At 43.6% G+C, this 18,625-nt stretch overlaps 2 protein-coding genes across 3 annotated transcripts; one reads left to right on the top strand and one right to left on the bottom strand.

Annotated features, from left to right (window-relative positions):
• The first annotated feature begins 1,254 nt into the window (after positions 1 to 1,254).
• On the top strand, positions 1,255 to 15,664 carry LOC132264712 (dual specificity protein phosphatase 10-like). Of its 2 annotated transcripts, none has more exons than XM_059764999.1 (4): positions 1,255 to 1,781; positions 4,065 to 4,220; positions 7,254 to 7,496; positions 13,916 to 15,664. In XM_059764999.1, the coding sequence occupies exons 1-4, from the start codon at positions 1,721 to 1,723 to the stop codon at positions 14,347 to 14,349; spliced, it is 894 nt and encodes a 297-aa protein (XP_059620982.1). In that variant the 5' UTR covers positions 1,255 to 1,720; the 3' UTR covers positions 14,350 to 15,664. The 2 variants fall into 2 exon arrangements, with proteins under 2 accessions (XP_059620982.1, XP_059620980.1); XM_059764997.1 differs by having other exon boundaries at positions 7,251 to 7,496.
• A 44-nt stretch (positions 15,665 to 15,708) lies between these two features.
• On the bottom strand, positions 15,709 to 18,152 carry LOC132264841 (uncharacterized). The gene is made up of 4 exons (XM_059765169.1): positions 17,988 to 18,152; positions 17,861 to 17,929; positions 16,067 to 17,068; positions 15,709 to 15,999 (listed from the first exon to the last, which is right to left on the bottom strand). The coding sequence occupies exons 1-4, from the start codon at positions 18,150 to 18,152 to the stop codon at positions 15,748 to 15,750; spliced, it is 1,488 nt and encodes a 495-aa protein (XP_059621152.1). The 3' UTR covers positions 15,709 to 15,747.
• Positions 18,153 to 18,625: the final 473 nt, after the last annotated feature.

Genomic DNA, 18,625 nt, shown 5'->3' with positions numbered 1-18,625 from the left:
TGGGCCTGCCTTTGTTGACTAACCAGTTCTAGCCACGATAGGGTGATCCAAAAATTGTCTGTCTTTCATGCTTGAATAGAATAGAATGACTAATGTAATCCTTTCCTCGAGATCGCCAAATTTCCATAATAAACGACAGCACGCGAAAGTTTGCATCATCAGAAGATGACGTCGTGTTTGAAGAACTCTCTTTGGTATGGCTGAGGAAAAAAGACTTCTTGAGCTTGAGTTCAAAATTCCATCTGACTTTGGCAAAGTGTCTCAAGCCGGAGAATGTTGCTATGCTGTCGCGTTTCACCCAGCCTAATATTTCTGGTAGCGGTCGGATGGATATATGCATGTATATGGCGTCGGCCTGAAAGACCTTGCAAGGTAAGTAACGTTTGGCTTTCTTGAAAACCACCAAATGAGAGCCAAGCCCCGTGTGATGAAAGAGTCACAAACACCGACTCTCATGTGAGAAAATATCTCACGCTGCAACATGCTATTGAATGTGTATATATGCTTATTAATCTACTAATCTCGCATTTGCGATGCTCCGCGGGAAGACTTTTATGCTTTTATGTGTCTTCTGCGAGAGTGACTCAAAAGTATACTTGAGCCTCAGTGAGGCATCAAGGTGAGTTTGACTTTAGCATAGGGTTCATGTGAAAATCAATGTGCCTATGAGTGGCTCTGGCGGTGGCAAGAGCGAATGTTTTCGATTCAGGTGAATTGAGCTGACAAAATAGTGTTGAATTGTATGAAAAAATGCTATAAATTTATTGATGAAAAATAAATTAACGACCGAAAATACACAATAGGTATGTCGAATGGGAGATATGTACATAAAATGAATTTGATGAGAGGCAGAGAGAGCGCGCGCACACAATCTCATGGGCAGCTGTTTGTAAAATTGTGAGCCAATCGGCACTCACTTGGATGAGTCATTCGAACAAATGCCGTGACGTTTCTCAGGCCCCGTCGCTGGTAGTGGTGAGTCGCGTTTACTCACTTACGGGATGGTGTAACTGGTTTTGGCGTGTGTTGAAAGTCACCGGACCCGCTCGATTCAACTTCTTCGACAGGGTGGTCACCAAGGCGGAAAAGTGCGCCTCTCGAGCCACCTTCGGCCCTCGGAATCCTCTCATGATCGCCACATCACCCTGTGGTGCGCCTGTGAATGTGTGAAGCCACCTCACGCACACTCCCGCCCATCCATGTACACAAATCCCAATAGCTGTGCCTCTGCTGTGCCAGAGAGAGTCTCACTCGGTTTATTTCACTATGAACTTTCGAATGGAATAGACGGGAGTCGTTTCGGAAGGGAAAATCGTGAAACCTGAACAATCTGCCATATTCAAATACCTAGTGTTTATACGACTGTACTGAAAACAAGTGACTAGCAAATTGTGAAGTTGTAAAAAGTGACCCGAAATTGACTAGTGTGCTTCGAGGATACGCAACTCTGAGTGAAAAAATCTCAACATTCTGCGGTGAACACTCCCAAACACCATTTGGGAATCACACAGATTCTTCTTTTTTACCCAACTTCTCTCTCGGAAGTGCGACTGCTGTACATCTGCTCGCAGGCACAGGAAGGAGCCCAATATGCCCTTTTCCACCGTCAGCAGAGCATCAAGGATATAAGCCACCCTTTCAGTGCATTTAATTCCTAAGCTAAGAATAGTGTAAAGTTATTTTAGACAAGACTTAATTCTTACATAACACACACGAAAAAATGCGGTTAAAGCGTGAATCACCCTGTTTGGTACTTCGCTTCATGCCGATTAATAAAATAGGTAAGTTTTCGGCCATTCCTGGTCACATTCTTCAACATATATGCAAACCTGCCAGGTGCCCAAAAATTGCGATCAAAATTTTCTTTACGGCATTTGACCTGTCTTGCAAAGCGGGTCAGAAGATATCCGTATCCGATAAGTGGATTGATCACTTGCCATAAACATCGATCCTATGAACCCCAAACTTGCTATAATATTTCAAAATAATCCTTATTGGTGCTCTAAGAGGATAAAGTTGATGTTTTATAAAGAAGTCCAGCAATAACTAGCTTGACTAAGATTTTTTCCATGAATGACAGCATGCTATAATTACGCTTTCCTGCGAAAAATGACACCTTTCATCACGAAGGGCACTTGACTAAGCATTTCATGCGACTCGGCGTGCAGAGAATGGGACTTTTCCTTCACACTGTCGTCGTTTTCTTAGAAAAATCATGTAAATACACCATTTTCATAAGCAAAGGCTTCTGTACGTGGCTTTCAAAGAGAAGAAAAAGAATGTACAAACACGTTGTTTTGTGTACTTTGGGTTTTTCTCTATTCCCAACTTATAAACAGTCATCTCGCTTCTTCTCTCGTTCGGGTTCAGGGGTAATGTGTGACTGTGGGGAATCAATGGGAAATTGATTACGCAGAAAACAGAGAGAATCATAATTAGTAGGTGAAGAGGAGAGGAAAAAAAATCCTGTAGTAAGATGGGTTTAGCACGAATGTGGTATTGTGTTTAAGCTGGCTTTTTTAACACTCTGTGTGCGGTGTGTATCTGCTGGGAGAGGGAACACATGCATAGAAGTGTACGATTCACAAATATAAAGCATGGGTGAGTCATCGAGAATAGTGCCGTGTCAGACCAGCGGCTATGCGAAGTTTGTGTTACTTGTAAGTGTACCTTCTTACACGATTTCATTTTTATTTCCATTTAAATGCATACAACGCGGATGAAAAAAAATGTGCCTCTTTCTCGCTCTCGTGTTGAAAAATTTTATGGCAATTAGAGGTAGAATTTTTATCGATTGTGTCCCACCAAGTCAGCCATCGTAAACACATTTCGCGCGTAGAGTTTTATTTGAAAATTGGTCGAGCGGGGTTTAATTAACTGCGAATGCTGTGGCAGTTGTGCTAAATCAAACGAACATTGAGAGAAGAGCGAGACATGGAGAGAGAAAAAAAAGTCCAACATTCGTGACAATTGCGATGGTGTGCAGCGTGTGTGAAGATAGAAAACTTCCTATAAATTGAGTGTCTGATAAAAAAGAAATTGTGAATTGCTGGCGGACAAGAATCTAATGTGAGCAAAACTGTGTCTGAAATGGGAACAGCGAACAAGAGTTGGAAGAGAATAGTAGAATAATTGTGTAATTATGTCAGAGAATTGTGCACTTCTAGAGTCTCTTTCAATCTCAGCTCGAGTCGCGCTTACTATTTTGGAGTTTCTGCTGTGTATCCGGAAGTGATGAGATGAGAGAGCGTTTGTGTGCTCATTGAAGCATTAACATCAAACTGTTCTCAATTTAAATTGGATCCAATTTAATACCGTAAAAAGTCATTAGCCCGAGTAGTCAATACCACTTTCCTGGACGTGCGCCGATGGGCGTCCGCGGCGGGAGGGGAAGTTTGTGAAGGCATTTTTTGTCTTTATCAAACAATGCGAGGATTTTCCGAGAATCGATTAAAAATGCTCTACAATTGTGTGCATTCATTTCATGAAAATTGCAATTGAAAAAGGCTTAGAACGTGGGGAAATCTTTCACGAAACATTTCATGGGATCTTTTTGTTCGGTCGCCGTGTTGGTTGGCTAATTTGTAACTGTTTGATGTGGTGACATCATGGAATGATCACACAATGAAAGTGTAATCTATCACCTGAATAGAAAGCCGTTAAAACCATGAAATTCAGAATTTTATCACGTTGCGCGATATCGGGATTAATATTCTAACCGTCATAGCATAAGGAAGTGAAAATCCCTCCAAGTGATAGGTCGTACTTGTGACTTGTTGGACAGCAATTCTAACTTCTAATATTTCAGTTTTTCTTCTCCGTAAATTTCCTTCGCAAAGTCTCACACCTCTGTGAGTGCAAGAAGTCACGTGAAAAGCGTATGCAAGTGAACAAAACCATTGAAGATATTTGCATAAAGAGTCAAAAGGTGGTCAATTAATTGCAATTTTGTCTCTATATTATTCGCAAGAGGTTGTGGGGACGCTCTAGCTAAGTGCACTGAATGCCTTTTGCCAGCAATCTAACTCTTGTCCTCTCTCTCTCTTTCTATGTAATCTGCATAGGAGCCAACCACAAAGACTACAACCGGAGGCGTCGGGATTCCTCACCATCCACCCCGGGCAGTCCTGATTGCGACAGCATGTACCCCGCCTCGGAGTCAGCGGCATCGGGCAGTCGAAAGTTCAGCCGGAGTTGCTCTAGTCCAGCTGTGTCTTGTGGTAAGTTGGAGGAGGAGGAGGAGTAGAGGCGCCCCGAAAATGGGAATTCCTGCGAAAGTGAATCACAGCCACGAATTCTCGTGTATGCAATAATTCTGAGGAGCGAGAGACTCTGGTCATTAGTAATATGGAAAGGAATGTCGTGAGCTGAAAGTTAAATTGCTGGAATTTGAGGCGCATCACAAAGGATGTCGTGTCTTAGATGTGGATGCCATAGCGAGACTGATTAGTAATGTTTATTTGTGGGCCTGAAAGAGGCGCAAACACACTGTCTGAATATCGAAATAATTCCCATGAAATGTACATTACTCAATCCTCGAAAGCGGGTGCTTCACACCCTCGGCAAATACGGTCAATAAAGTCCACACACAGATCCACTGAATCACACTTCCTTCGCTAGTGCTGTGTGTGAAGTTTTTCCGGGAAAATTGTCCCTCAAGTTGACTTCCCCAAAAGATGCCACACATGTCAGGATGCGACGGTGGTGGCAATAAATTTGCCAAATTGCCCGAAATAGCGCCAAAACAGCGGGATTATTTATGGAAAAATAACTGCCCCATGCCATCACCATTTCACCATTCTCCATCAGAAGCGAAATGCCAGTGAAATGACGAAACTCTTCAATGGGATTCCATGCCAACCCCGGAGTCCATTCACAAAGCCATGAGCACTCATGTGATGCCATGTGATGAGTCTCAGTGGAGCTGTACCCCAACTTAAATTACCGGAAGATTGCGTGGGATCGTGCTCGATGCTCAATGGGTGGGAAATGAATGGGGGAGATGGAGAGAAATTGTTCCATTTGCCATTCCATTCGGAAGTTGGTAAAAATCGCAAGTCCAATGGGATGTTACTATCGAAACGGAAGAGTGAGCATGAGAAAGAGGCATCTAATTTCTCAATGGAATGAAAGAAAAATGAGCTGAAATCGCGAGAAAAAATGTAGATCATGTTTATACAGAATGAATGCGATAATGAGTAAAATGTGTGGTGTTTTATGAGATTACAGCATTTCGCGAGGGTCTTCATGTGCATATCTCATCAAGCAATCACTCTCTGATTCCTAGTTTTTCTCCTCTGCTTTTCATAAACGAGGAAGCATCCTAAGCTGTCCTACTTCTTTTAATCCGTTCAGCGTAAAATTTATGCATTGTTTATATACGGATCGTCTATAAATGCGAACATCAGAAAATCTTCTCTGGCATTTCCCATTGGCTTTTCTCCATTGCAGAAATAAATGGGGGACAATCCGTCGTAAAATGTGAGAAAATAGCAGTTGTGTTTCTATCACGATGGATTAATTTGCGCCAAAAGTGCTGTGCGTAAAAGTAAATTTAGATCATAGAGCGATTAGTCAGATCGCCACAATCATGAAGCATTATAAATATTTTCAATTATTTTGGCCCCCTATTTATAGACCTGAGATCCAATATTAGATGGTCTGGTGTGTGGCGGGAAATAAAATGCCATGTTGTCTCCAATGGCAAAAATCCATCGCACTTTTCATCATGTTGCTGGTAATAATTCTACAACGTGAGAGAGATAGGCAATTTTAATCGTTGCAAAAACAAGCAACTTCTCAAAGTCGCGCAGTCACGAGCCACCCACTTCCGTGTGCCAATGAGCAAGAGCGAGACTTTGGAGTGAACATGCTTCCCATTTAAGAGGAAATCTCCACACACGGCCTGCGGAGTCTCCAAAATAAATTTATATCACAACACATGGTGGTGGCTTTTTTGCTTGCGCTGCCGTTCTGCTGAAGATCGCGTCCCGCGAGACGACGGGGGCGAGGCGGGAGGGCGAGTATTTTTGAAAATACACTCCGCGATGTACTCGACAGCCTCTAAGAGAGAAGTTGAAGGCAAGAGAGACAAGAGGTCGGCACAGCCATTTTATTTTAAGAAAATTTCCGCGCATTGAATCACCGCAGGAGCATATTTGCGATCGCGCAGTGGACTAAAATAGTGTTGTGGCTGTTGTGGCGGAGCGGAACAAGAAATGGTCATTTTTGCCATGGCTCTGGGACTTGTTGGGGCGCACGTTGTGAATGTGCGAGATCGCGGGGCGGCGGCGAAAGATCGTGAGGAGAGGAGAGACGAAAAAAAAATTTGACACAGCGAGACGCAATAAGGAACGCCAAAGTATTAAAGCACGCGGAAAAGTCACCCAGAGAGATCACAACCTCGAGAGTGAATTGCTTTATGAATCACTCAATTAGTGGTGGCGATATTGGTGGCAAATGCGGGGACAGGAGGTGGAGGTGAATTGTAAATTCACAGCGAGATCGATACTCATGCCGATCTGTCACTACAAGGACATCCATGATCGCGATCAATGACCAAGTTATTGCGCTGTCCCCCACTCCATGAGCATCAGCTCCGATTTTAGCTGACTGGCAGATCCTTAACATTTCCTCTTTGGCTACACTTGCAAAATATGTCCATAAATATGCGACTATGTCATCAATGGCTATTCAAGTGGCAAGAGCGACAGAGAAAGAGTGAGAGAGAGAAGTTTGAGAACATCGCCATACACACCCAAATGAAGATCTGTCTGTTGAGTCATCTGTTGCATACGACACCGTCTGACTTTCGCATATTAAAATCTGCTTTAAATAACAATAAGTCGCAGCTCACTTCTTGTCTAAAGAATTCAATTTGAATGGATTAGTTCTGCCCGGAGATAGGGGGGTTTGTGTCATCACATCGAGAATGCCACACGGGGTGATGTTTGTGATTGGGAACTGGTTCTGGATGAGCAAGGCTATCGAGATGGCCTATAATCGCCAATTATCCTATTATGTGCACGAAGAAGAAATAAGGAGCACAAATCTCTATTCCGGCATGATATCATTCGGCGCAAAAAATCTCATATTTTCATTGGGAGGCCAGAGAAACCGAAAATTTCATCGGTATGAGGAAAAATGTAAAACCGAAGGCCCCCCACATGCCCAAATGTTGACTCTCTCCGTATATATGTATCTTCTTGTGGCCTGGGTGTTTAATTTAGCTCTTCGTCTTCTCTCATTAGCAGATATCGAGTCCCAATTTGACATCGAGACACATCCAGCATCACCAGTATTTCCTCATTTGCTGCTCGGCAATGGACGGGACGCCGTGGATCCCACCAGTGTTGGTGCCAATTGTGTACTGAATGTGACATGCCAGCCACCGAGTGCCAAGCCAAAACCCGGGCTGCAGTACAAACAGATTCCGGCCAGCGATACACCACATCAGAACATTAAGCAGTACTTTCAGGAAGCGTATGAATTTATTGGTGAGTCTCGTGATTTATATTATTTTTGCACAATATATTTATGTGCCCATGAGTTTGGCGTGAGCATAATAATGGTGAGAATGTGTAGCTCCTTCGGTCTGATTTCTTTTGCTCTCTTCATCTCTGTGCGCGCGCGGTTTTCTCTTCCCTGTGCCGCAGCCAATCCGCCATGCAGCTCACAATTCCAGTTTCTCGTTACCTTGGGTCACCTTGCCTTAAGGCTTTTTGTTCTTTCACATTGGAACACACCTAAAACGCATACAGAGTGCGTTTGAGTCTCTTGACTCAGGCGCTCGCAGATGCGATATACCTTTATCAATGGGCATTTCCAATCAAACCCCATTTTTTCTACGTCGACCTCTTCATGTCCTTATCGATTCGCCACTAATCTTGCTACCGATAAGCCATGTGCGGAGTGTGAAACCATGTTAGGACATACGTGCCCTCAACTACACAGACAGGCAGGAATCATCATCAATCTATGATAATCAGGGGTGTCGATAGGAGGTTTTAAGTGCCAAATGGGTTGAGATTAAATCCCTTTAGAGCCTCCAGTGCGAGTCTCATTGACTCACACACCGTGTTGGCATGTTTAACACATTGTATTGTTGGTGTGTTTATCACATAAAATTAACCAACATTCATACGACGACACTGGAACACTACATTGCCATATAACACAAATAAAGAAAAAGCGAGATAAGTGTACAAATAACATTGATTGCATAAAAACACTTGAAAATGATGTATAAAAAGTGAGTCATCGCGTCGACAGTCTTTGAAAATATTACGTGCTCAATGATTTTTTTCCTTCCTTCGGCACGTATAAAATGTGCAGATAAATAATTAGAAAATTTATCACATTTTATCACTCTCTTCATCGTGTTAAATAAACATTTAGTGTGAGCAATACAATTTCTAATCACTGTTGCTACACACCATCAGATTTTCTTGCAAAATTCTGGCATTGGCGCAAGACTGCCGTCATTTTCGAGAGTCTGTGTTGTTATTTTGCCCACCCTATATCACTTGGTGATTATCACGCGTTATCTAAAGTGTGAGAGAGAGAAAAATTTCTTAGGCAAATATTTGGGTAAATATTTGCGCGGCTTGATTCTCAAGTTGCATCCATGTGGAATCTTTTCAAGGAGATTTTTGCTCTCTATAGAACAACTCACATCCTGAATTATGTCCAGATAAAGGCATTGAATCATCTGGGTGAGAGATGATTATCATCGGCGACGTCCAGTGAATAAGTCGCGGCTCTTTGACTGATCGCTTTGGAATGTCCACAAGGACGGTGAGCGAGTGTTACAGACCTGTGCAAGAAATGCAATAGCGCGTGATTTGGAGGTGGGAAGTAAAAGTTACAACCTCTGCCTCAGTGCCAGGAGGACTTCCTGCACACGCTCTGTGCTGAAAATACCGAGATGATGTACTTCCGCTCCGCTATTTTCTGCGCCCATCCGTCAATCGACACTCCATCTCACTCGCTTCCTCTAATCTTGAGCCACCTTCGGCTGGAAGTGTTTTCCTGTGCGGAAATGATAGATTCATTAGATTTCCTGTGATGGCTTTTTGTCGTCTGGGTGACACCACATTTTGCACCCTGTTCCAATATAAATGATTTCCCACCAATTGCCACACACACAATCGCTGATAAGACAGCGAGGGGGGTCAGAAGAGTCAACATGGGATTCATTGATAAAAGACTTTCATTTAAATATGTGCCCAACATGACCGCAAGTATGAATAATTGTTTGGACATTTGTTGATTGTGAGTGATGGAAAAATTTTCTTCAATGATTCTGTGTGTGGCGGTGCTTTATCTCGCTAAGCATTTCATGTGTGGACATTAATGGTGGGAATAAGAATGAATATACTAGTTGTGAAAGATCGTGAGAGTCCGCGGCGGTCACCTTGATGAGAGATGTCTCATATTTGTAACAAATATGACTCACCGTGTTCCATTTAACAAGTGTTTTCTAGCCACTAATCACTTCTCAACACTGATAATTCGATAAACTATTGCTTGTTGTTTAACAAATGCCGCAAACATAGTGAGGCCGATGAGTATAGTTTATCACTGTGGCTGGCATATTGGGAAATGCTATGTGGAGGGCAGGCAAAGGAAAAAAATGATTCACTTCCATTTACTTGGTGGCTTGTAGGGCGATAAAGGGCATTCCCGAGGCTCGATTGTCGGGGCCAAAAGAAGGGCCCATTCTTTAGAGTAGGAAAAAAGAATTGAGATATGAAAAGTGCCAGCAAATGCTTTTGTATGCGGACGACAAATGCAAAGGGGTGAAAAAATGAATTTCTGTTAAAATTGCTGCGATGCGTCATTCATGAGAGACCCTCAACGTATTTTTAATCATAAAATACAAAGATTAAGCATCCCTCTGGAGAGGGGGATGCTGTCGCCGTGTGCTACCCATTTTGGTATGTGCGTTTTTGTTTGGGGGGTAGAAAGTTTGAGAGGGTGAGGCAGTCGACTTTACCCTAATGTGAGCTTTACGGAAACCCATCAAACTGTAAATCCTCAAATTGTACGGGGCGCCTGACAAAGGAGATGACGGTGAGTCATAGCAAAACCACTTTGTGACTACGGGCTCTCCTTTGTTATCATATCGCTGGCAAACCAATTCCCTTTTTTCGCCATCCTCCCGCAGGATATCAAGCAGGAAAAGTGTCACCCACCCCATCTTTGCCCAGCCGAAAGCGAGAGTGGTGAGCGCATTTGTGAGTGCTGCAACAGGGGAGGAATTATCGGCGTTGTGTGTCGGTTGAGGTGCGAGATTAAATCAATGGGAAACCTAATGCCATGGCGAAATTCATCTCCTTTCCGCCTGACAGGCGGAAATTTGATCTGTAACCGATAGAAGATCGTGTTAATCATTAGTTGTCGGAAGGGGCCTGTGTGACATCTTCTCCAAATATTGCGTCGAGGGTGCAGGAAAATGCTTTTCAATTAGTCATCGAAAGTGACGCACTTTCCCAATCTCTATACTCTTCTGGTTGGGAGACAATATTTATACGATAAAATGCGCACACGAGATTGTCTGCAGCGCGTGTATTCCTGGGTGAATCACAGTGGCACATTTCGCAATTGAGGGTAAAGGAGAAAAAAGAGACTCACTAAAGTGCTTTTGAGACTCTCAATAACTGCAATGACATGGTTTTTGCGCAAATGGCTTTATTAGACGTCATAAACCTCTTTTCTCTAATTCGTCTGTGTGTCAAATTCGCACAAACTTAAAAATATTCTTCGCTCTACTTGCATCGATGCAATTGAGGTAGTCATATTTCGGGATAAGTCATTGCCTCTTGCCATGACCCGTGCGAAAATGCACGCTAAAATTGCATTTGAGTGCAGTCACAGTTGAGAATAGTGAGCTCAATTAGGAAATCACAGGCGTAAATTTCAGGGCAGCCTTATTACAGCATTGCACTCTCTGACTTTTTAAATGGTCAGACGTGCAAATGTGTAATTTTTCGTCCGCCCGATGACTCACCGGCAATTTGCAGGCCACCAAGAAGTCTGAGGAAAAAAGTGCTATATGGCTGTTTATACCACATACTGAAGCACAATAATTAGCATCTACATGTGCAATATTGGCGTCAATATTGAGAGAATCATTCCTTCAACATCTGCACACGAGTTCTTCATCGCGTCAATCACTTGGCAAAGTGTGCTAAATTATTCTCCCATATTGGAAAATGTTTATTGGCGATGACCTTTGCGGAGCGATCAGAGTGCAGATGACGTCAACGACATGACGATTGCCTATCGCACAACTCGGGCGAGTGTAATTGCAATTTTTGAAGTGCGGGCAAAGAAAGCGAAATTATCAATTTAATATTTTAATCGAGATAGCTGTCGAGCGCATGGGAAACTTGGCAGAGGCATGAATTTTATTTACAACCATGAAATTCTCGGTATTATTCATATTATTGCTTGATCACGAAAAAGATCAACGCTAATCCGCCAGAGTGTTGAAGATGATTTGTGTGGAGATTCTAAAGGTACAGAAATGTTCGCTTATTAAATTATCAGTCAAAGTCAAGTGTAAATGCTAGGCAACGGAATAGTGTTAAAATATTCGGTGAAATGTGACAAAACCATCCCTGGGGCCATCGCAAGTGAAGAGTTCCGCCTCGGAACATGTTACATGCACACACGCCATGGGATTTTGTGAAGTTGTCAGGAACAAATGTTGAGGGTGAAAAGCAATAAAACACAAATGACGTCAAACATCTCTTGAGCATGTCGCTCACAATGAATATGATGAAAATTGAAAATTTGCCGAAATCTCGCTCAAGTGGCCCCAGATGATGGAATACAGCGCGTCTGTCCACTTTGATCTAACGACAATTGCCATTAATTTTCCTCAGCAATTAACGCAAAACTGTAAATTAGCTTCGGAATGGATAAGTGGTGCAAATCACCTGTGGCAGTTAATTTAATTTGAGAGAGTGTGACGTCCCGAAGAATTTCGCAAGATGGGCCCGAGATTTTGCCTAAGAGCATCATCATGTAGAATCTGCGGGCCAAATAAGGCGCGGGGGGCGCAAAAGTTAAGAGCCATCGTGTGACATGATGATGCAAAAGCAGTGCGTAAAGTGCGGGGCCTCTTTGGCAGGAGGCATGAAGAGAGAAAGACAAAAGAAAATTCCGATTCCCAAGGTGGTACTCTTTCTATTAAAAACCCATCATTTGCTCACATCATGCCCAGAGTTGTGTGTACATAATGTACGCGATGAGAGTATGTGCAAGAGAAGTCTCATAGCCGAAGTCATTGTTTTTGGCAGTCGCGGAGCTCCTCTCCTTCGTGCCACCTCAAATGAATAAATTGAGAACGTCTAAAAATGAACATGATTCATCGCTCTGTGTTTATTTATATAATATTTAAAATTGAAAGAAGTCGCTTTTGTTGAAGACTGTGCGCGCGGTGTTCAATAGAGCGAGAAGAGGAGAAGTATTGGGGATTGGTGAGAGGTGAGAGACAGTGGAGATCGAGTCTTTAAGCCACTTTTGTAATCACCTTTCGCGCGCACAGATCAGGAGAAAATCAATGGCTTTTCTATCCGTGCGCCAACACATTCGCACGCCACAAGTCTGCATTTTCATGCCAAAACACACTCTCTGCAGTCCGCGCGGCCATTCATTTGTGAAAGAGTCAGTGTACCTTTTGGATAAGAAACCATTTCTCGCGTTATGGCCCGAAGGTGATTTATCACCATTGGAATTTCATCATGGCTAAGAGATCTCCAGTTGAAAGGCGCAAATGGAATATAGTATAGAAAGAGAGAGGAAAGAAAAGGAGGAAATGTGCTGAAAAATCAAAATTGGCAAATTTGCTTAAATTCTCAACACCCCTGCGCAAATTGTGAGGGAGATTCATAAATTTTAACAATGCCCTTCCCCAACCCTCAAACAAGGGGCTCAACGATAAACCACCCGAACCCTAACAAACACGACTAATTCTAATCTTCCCCGGGGTTTCCTGCACTCTGCATCATCGCATGAATTTATCTCTGTATGAATATTTACATTTACCGGCAATGGAATTGCGAATATACGGCATGTTAGGGGAGGGTAATGCCATTCAGTGTGAGAGGGTAATAATAGGAGCTACTGGAGGGTGGAAAATTTGATAGATCTCCTCATTGTATCGTGTTGTGTGTGTTTCGTCAGAAAAATTTTTGCCTCACTAATGTTCTGGACCCCTTTGCGTGTGGCGAGGAGTTGAGCGATGGGGTGTTTCGAGATGAGAGAATCACTTTTGGCAGGACAGGAAAGGCGATATCTAGAACCCTAGCAACTCTGTCACCTTTTTAATTCCACCCTCAAAAGCGGGTGGTCTTGAATACAGTTCACAAAATTCCTGGTTGCAACGAGGGTGGATTAATTCTGAGATTCACAAATGAAAACACAGACTTTGTGTGTGTGTTTTTGAAATAATAATAAATGATGCATTTGGATGAATCATCATTTGACTATCATTTGGGTGAAAGAGAGAGAAGCGATATTGTTCCATTTCCTTAATGGCCCGAAATTTTCCTCCCGGCCAAATTGAGTGCGTCTGGCATTGAGTATGTTAATATCTGCCAGGATTCACATAATATCCTGGCCGTGAATGGAATATTTTACGACAATGCCACTGAATGTGTCACGTATGAATGAGTCTTGATTGTTAATTCTGAGAGATGGTGCGCACTGAGAGGTTCTTCATCCCAGAAAGAAACCCACAGGAGAGAAAGAAGTGCGTGAATCATTCTATTGTGGCCGATCTTCTCTCTCTTTCTCTATCTTGTGAGTGATTAATTTCATTGTGTGTACGGCGCATTTTGACGAAATATGTTACTTTTTCCCAGCGGGCTTGATTAATTGAAATGTCTTCTTGTCTATTTTGCAGAGGAGGCGCGCAAGCAAGGTTCCACAGTATTACTCCATTGTCAGGCGGGCATCTCGCGGAGTGCAACGATCGCGATCGCCTATGTGATGCGGTACAAGTGTATGTCCCTATATGAGGCCTATAAAGTCGTGAAGATGGCTCGTCCCATCATTTCGCCCAACTTTAACTTCATGGGACAGCTGCTGGAGCTGGAGCAGACGCTGCGAGCCACGGGTGCTCTGGCCCCGGCTCCCAGCTCCTCCACATCGTCCGAGGACTCGGGCATCGCTGACGAGGAGGCGTCGTCCACGTCATCGCTGTCGCCGCCGTCCTCGTCGGCTTCCTCGCTGCCCACGTCCCCGATCGAGAGGGACTTTTCCGAGGACGCCACGAGCAGCTCCTGCCTGAACGGCCCGCCAGACTATCCCATGGAGCAGCCGGACAAGGAGTCATAGGAGTCGCCGGGCGGAGGGCAAGAGTCCCTCACTTGTAAATATCTCTTGTAAATACGGATTTGATTTCATCTTTCTTTTAATTAGGTTGTGAATTATTGTCAATCGTCTCTTTCCTTTTTTATTTTAATCATAAGCCATTTGATTTTGGGCTCTCGTGCAAGTGATAAGCGGGTAAATTTGTCAGACGCCTGCACAGAGTTCCCAACATTTATTCATCATATAATGTGAATTGGTATTGTTTGGAGAAGTGCGAAAGTATATGAATACACTTTCTATTATTTTTTCTGCTCATACAAATAATACAATTTCTTCATACACTTCTTTTCCCATCAAAAAAAAGAAAAATAATTGACATGAAAAAGCATACATAATATAAAAAAATATGACAGAATTCGAAAATCTAGTCTTTAGATGAAATATATTTGATGATGAACACATGAACTATTTATAGCTGCTAGATAAGAAAGTGTACAGATAAATGTAGTTGTTAAGACAATTTTCAGTGGATTTCACTTTGATTCAATATCTTTTTAAGATGCATTAAATATATCAAGGCTGTGTAACAACAATACAATAAGATGAAGAAGAAAAACAAATAAATTACCTTTTAAATCCTATCTTAGCTGTAGTGAGCGAGAGAATATGAAAAAAAAATCGAAACTATGATATCCAACCTACAACCACTAAAACATATCTAATTAAAGCAGAGAATTAGAATTCAATGTTTATCGAGCGTATCAATATCATAGATGGAAGCCTTAAAGATTTTTCTGTATAGCCTGTAAATGGATGAAAATGCATTTTGCCTTTTATAAAGCGCCGAAATTTTCACTGATAGTGTTATCACGTGATGGAAATTGTCAGAGTTTCTCCAGTTGACGAACAGGTTTCGTCTCAACTTCCGCGTAGCGAAAAAAAAGAAACACAAAGAAAGAAACCCACGAACTGATAGAGATTGGTGAATTTTTTATCACAAAAAGCCACTATATTTATGTGAAAGTACATAAGATTCTTTACCACAATTAATTGTATTTTGTGAGTGACACAGAGCAAATCCCCTGTGTCCTTTTGTATTTGCGCGTGCAGTGGATTTAAATGGAATTTTAACTTTAAAGCAGAAACTCCCCTCCGTCGCCACTAAAAGGGTGTGAATTATTTATAAACCGTTGTATGTTTTCTGTGGGCGACTGGCGGGTGGTTGGACATGAAATTTGTATAAATAGAATTACTTGAGAGAATACAAAAAAGTTTATTTGTAAGGTGACAAAAAAAAAACAGAGAATAAAATGTGTAAACGTTCTTATTTGAGAGAAAATCGTATGGTGTTTTGAATTACCCGCCCTTCCGGAACCGCCCAGATGTATGCAGAACACCGATGGTGAATATAACTTGGAATGTTCACTCGATTTCGCTCATGCTCTTAACGGAAGCTCTGAGGAGGAGGACATCCGTTTCGGGATCGAAGGTCGACGTGATGCTCTTTTTCGTGTACAGAATCCCCTTCCGATGGTGCAGGAGGTCGTGCCAAGAGTGGCTCTGGAGGGAGAAGACGGGATTCCGCATTATCAGTTGACGCTGCATTATTTTCTCAGAAGTCACATTCTGCACGACCACTTCCAGCAGGTATCTGGAACAGTCTGAGGATGGACCCTAGAAAGCAAATTGACAAATTATTGGGAATTCCAATCACGATACTAATGGAGTGGCTGAAAATCACCTGAAGAAGCGCCGAAGTGAAGAGATCTCCTTGGGAAATGTCCAACCTCAGCCAGAAGGTCTTTTGCTCCAGTTGCAGAATGAGGCAGGCATTCTCAATTGGCGTCTTGGGAGGCAGGGAGATCTCGGCTGATGTCGTGCCGAAGGTCAGGATGGGCACTCCGTGACCCTCCAGCACATGATGGCGAATTTCAGCGCCGGCCAGAGAAGCTGAACACTCTTCGCCGCACGGACATCTGTAGCTGTTGTCTAGCTTTGGCACGACAATCTCTATGACACTCTCTGTGGATGTGTGGCAGGACGGCGGGCGACGAGTGCCCAAAGTTGGAGGCAACTTTCCCGGACACCTGATGACAGACACCGTCTCAGTCTCAGGAGTGACGAAGATTTCACTGTGCGAGAGAGATTTTGTCTTGAGATTCACAGGATTCTCAGTCAGAGGAAGCAGAAGTCGGCCGCTGCTCAGGTTGTCCAGCGATGTGGCCTTCCCCATGAGCTTCGCCAGGAGTTTCTGCGTGGCCGATTGCGTGGGCTTCTGATGACTGTTTGTTCGCATAAAAGGCACTTTCACACTCTTCACTCCGAAGAGTTTCTCCCGGAGCTTTCCGTCCACTTCGTCGTGCAAATTGAAGGCGTCCCGGAGGGAGTTGAAGACCTGCTCGGCGATCAAGGAGCGGCCCAGGCTGTACTTTTCGCGGCACACGGGGCATTTATCTGCTCGCATTCGGCATTTGGCACACACGAGATGTCCGTTCTGGCACTGGATGGCTGGCGGAGGAATCGTGTCCATGCACACTGGACATTCCATGGCAGCCAGGATGGTGGACATGCTGGCGGACAGACGCTCCAGATTCTGTGGCATGGGGCCACAACAGAGGCTGTCCGGAGCGCACTGAGGATCCAGTCCGGTGCTCCAGAGCAAGAGAGTCACTTGGTCAGCGCGACTCTTCACCATGTTGGCAATCTCGGCGATTCTCATGCCCAAGACATCCTCGCTGTTGACCTGAGAGTCCAAGGAGAGAAATTAAAAGTCTGTCGACTTTATGTACGGAAGATGTCCCCTTATCTTTTCATGGTCTATAAATTTGTTATGAAATATATACTAGCAAAAAGATAATCTGTCCAATTATATTTGGACATAAACAACCTGTTAAATTAAGAGAAAAACGCGTCTTTACAACTCTTATGATGAATCACAAGAAAAAGTTGATAAATAAACAAAATGACACATTTTTTGCGGAATTATTATCGCTAATAAGCAAATTGGGGGTACAAAATACAACTTCTTCTTTTGGGGATTTTGAAGCTTTTGTTAAGATATGCAAATTGGCTGTGCAATAATATCAGCAGACGGTGTAAAAGGTTGCAACACGTGTTCCAATTTTGATAAGCAGCTCAACATCAAGCCTTATTCAATTTTAAGAGTGTGTTTTTCAGAGCGTTCAGCCAAGTGTTCTCCTCTCCCAGGTAAAATTCCAGTTGAAAGAGCAAGTCAATAAAGTTATGCGAATTTCGATTCGAGGGTAAACACACTGGTTGCAGGAGTTATAAAACTCATTGGCGCACTTTGAAGGCAAAAAGTGGCGAAAAGATCACTGCCTTCGGTGAAGATTGTAAAAGAAATTTCGGCGCACAAGCCTTGGCTGAAAACTTCTTTAACTCTCTTGCTTGCCTCATCAAATCCACGAGCGAGCGCGCAAGCACGAGGCAAGAGTATCCGAGACGAAAAATCATTTGTGCTGTGTTGTGACGCGCAAAAGTTAAGAAATTCCAGTATTAGAAGCAACAAACTGACCTCCAAAACGCAATCGCCAACCTTCAGTCCGGTTACTTCGGCCGGAGATTCCTTATCGACCCCGCTCACCTGCAATCACAGACAACAATTAGTGGGGCTCACGAGGCGTGTGCACGCCGAGGTGTACCCATGGGTAGGGGTCCCACTTGCTGCGTGACAGGTGGAAGCCGCACGACCCGTTGGGCCACTTGGGGATGTGCAGCATCCGCACGGACGGCTGGTAGTGATCATCTGGCGAGGGCGCGGGGGCGCTCTGGGGCGCCGTGTCCTCCTGACGAGACGTCTCCACCATTCTCAAGATCACACAATGCCACAAGACAACTGATCGCGACGACGTTCGACAGGAAACTGATCGCTGAGTCCGCCTCTCTTGCTTGGCCACCACGCGCACCCATGAAACTCTAATATCCGCGCGCAAATAATTACATAAAGATCGCGCGCTTTCGAAAAAGCTGCCCGCGCGCACAGAGAACGAAAGAGAAAACAATGTGTTGAGAGCTTTGCAACAGCACTCATTACGCAGCCTCCACTCTGACCCTGACCCAAATGACTTCAGCGCCTCACTACCTGGTGCCCGAGACACTCTGCTCTCGTTTCTCGGCGGAACAGCACACACCTTACCGCTCACGCCGTTCGGCTTTTCGCAAATTATCTCCATTAGTGATCGTCGGGTCAGATTGTCTCCAGAGGAGTCACTTTCGTGGTGATCGACAGTTTAAGTGGGAAATACACATATAAAGTTACCAAATTCCATTTGATCGCACG

The sequence above is a fragment of the Phlebotomus argentipes genome, unplaced genomic scaffold (assembly GCF_947086385.1).
Source record: "Phlebotomus argentipes unplaced genomic scaffold, Phlebotomus argentipes genome assembly contig_2, whole genome shotgun sequence".
NCBI lineage: Eukaryota > Metazoa > Arthropoda > Insecta > Diptera > Psychodidae > Phlebotomus > Phlebotomus argentipes.
The sequence above is the reverse complement of the archived record's forward strand: the minus strand, read 5'-3'. Positions and strand labels throughout refer to the sequence as shown.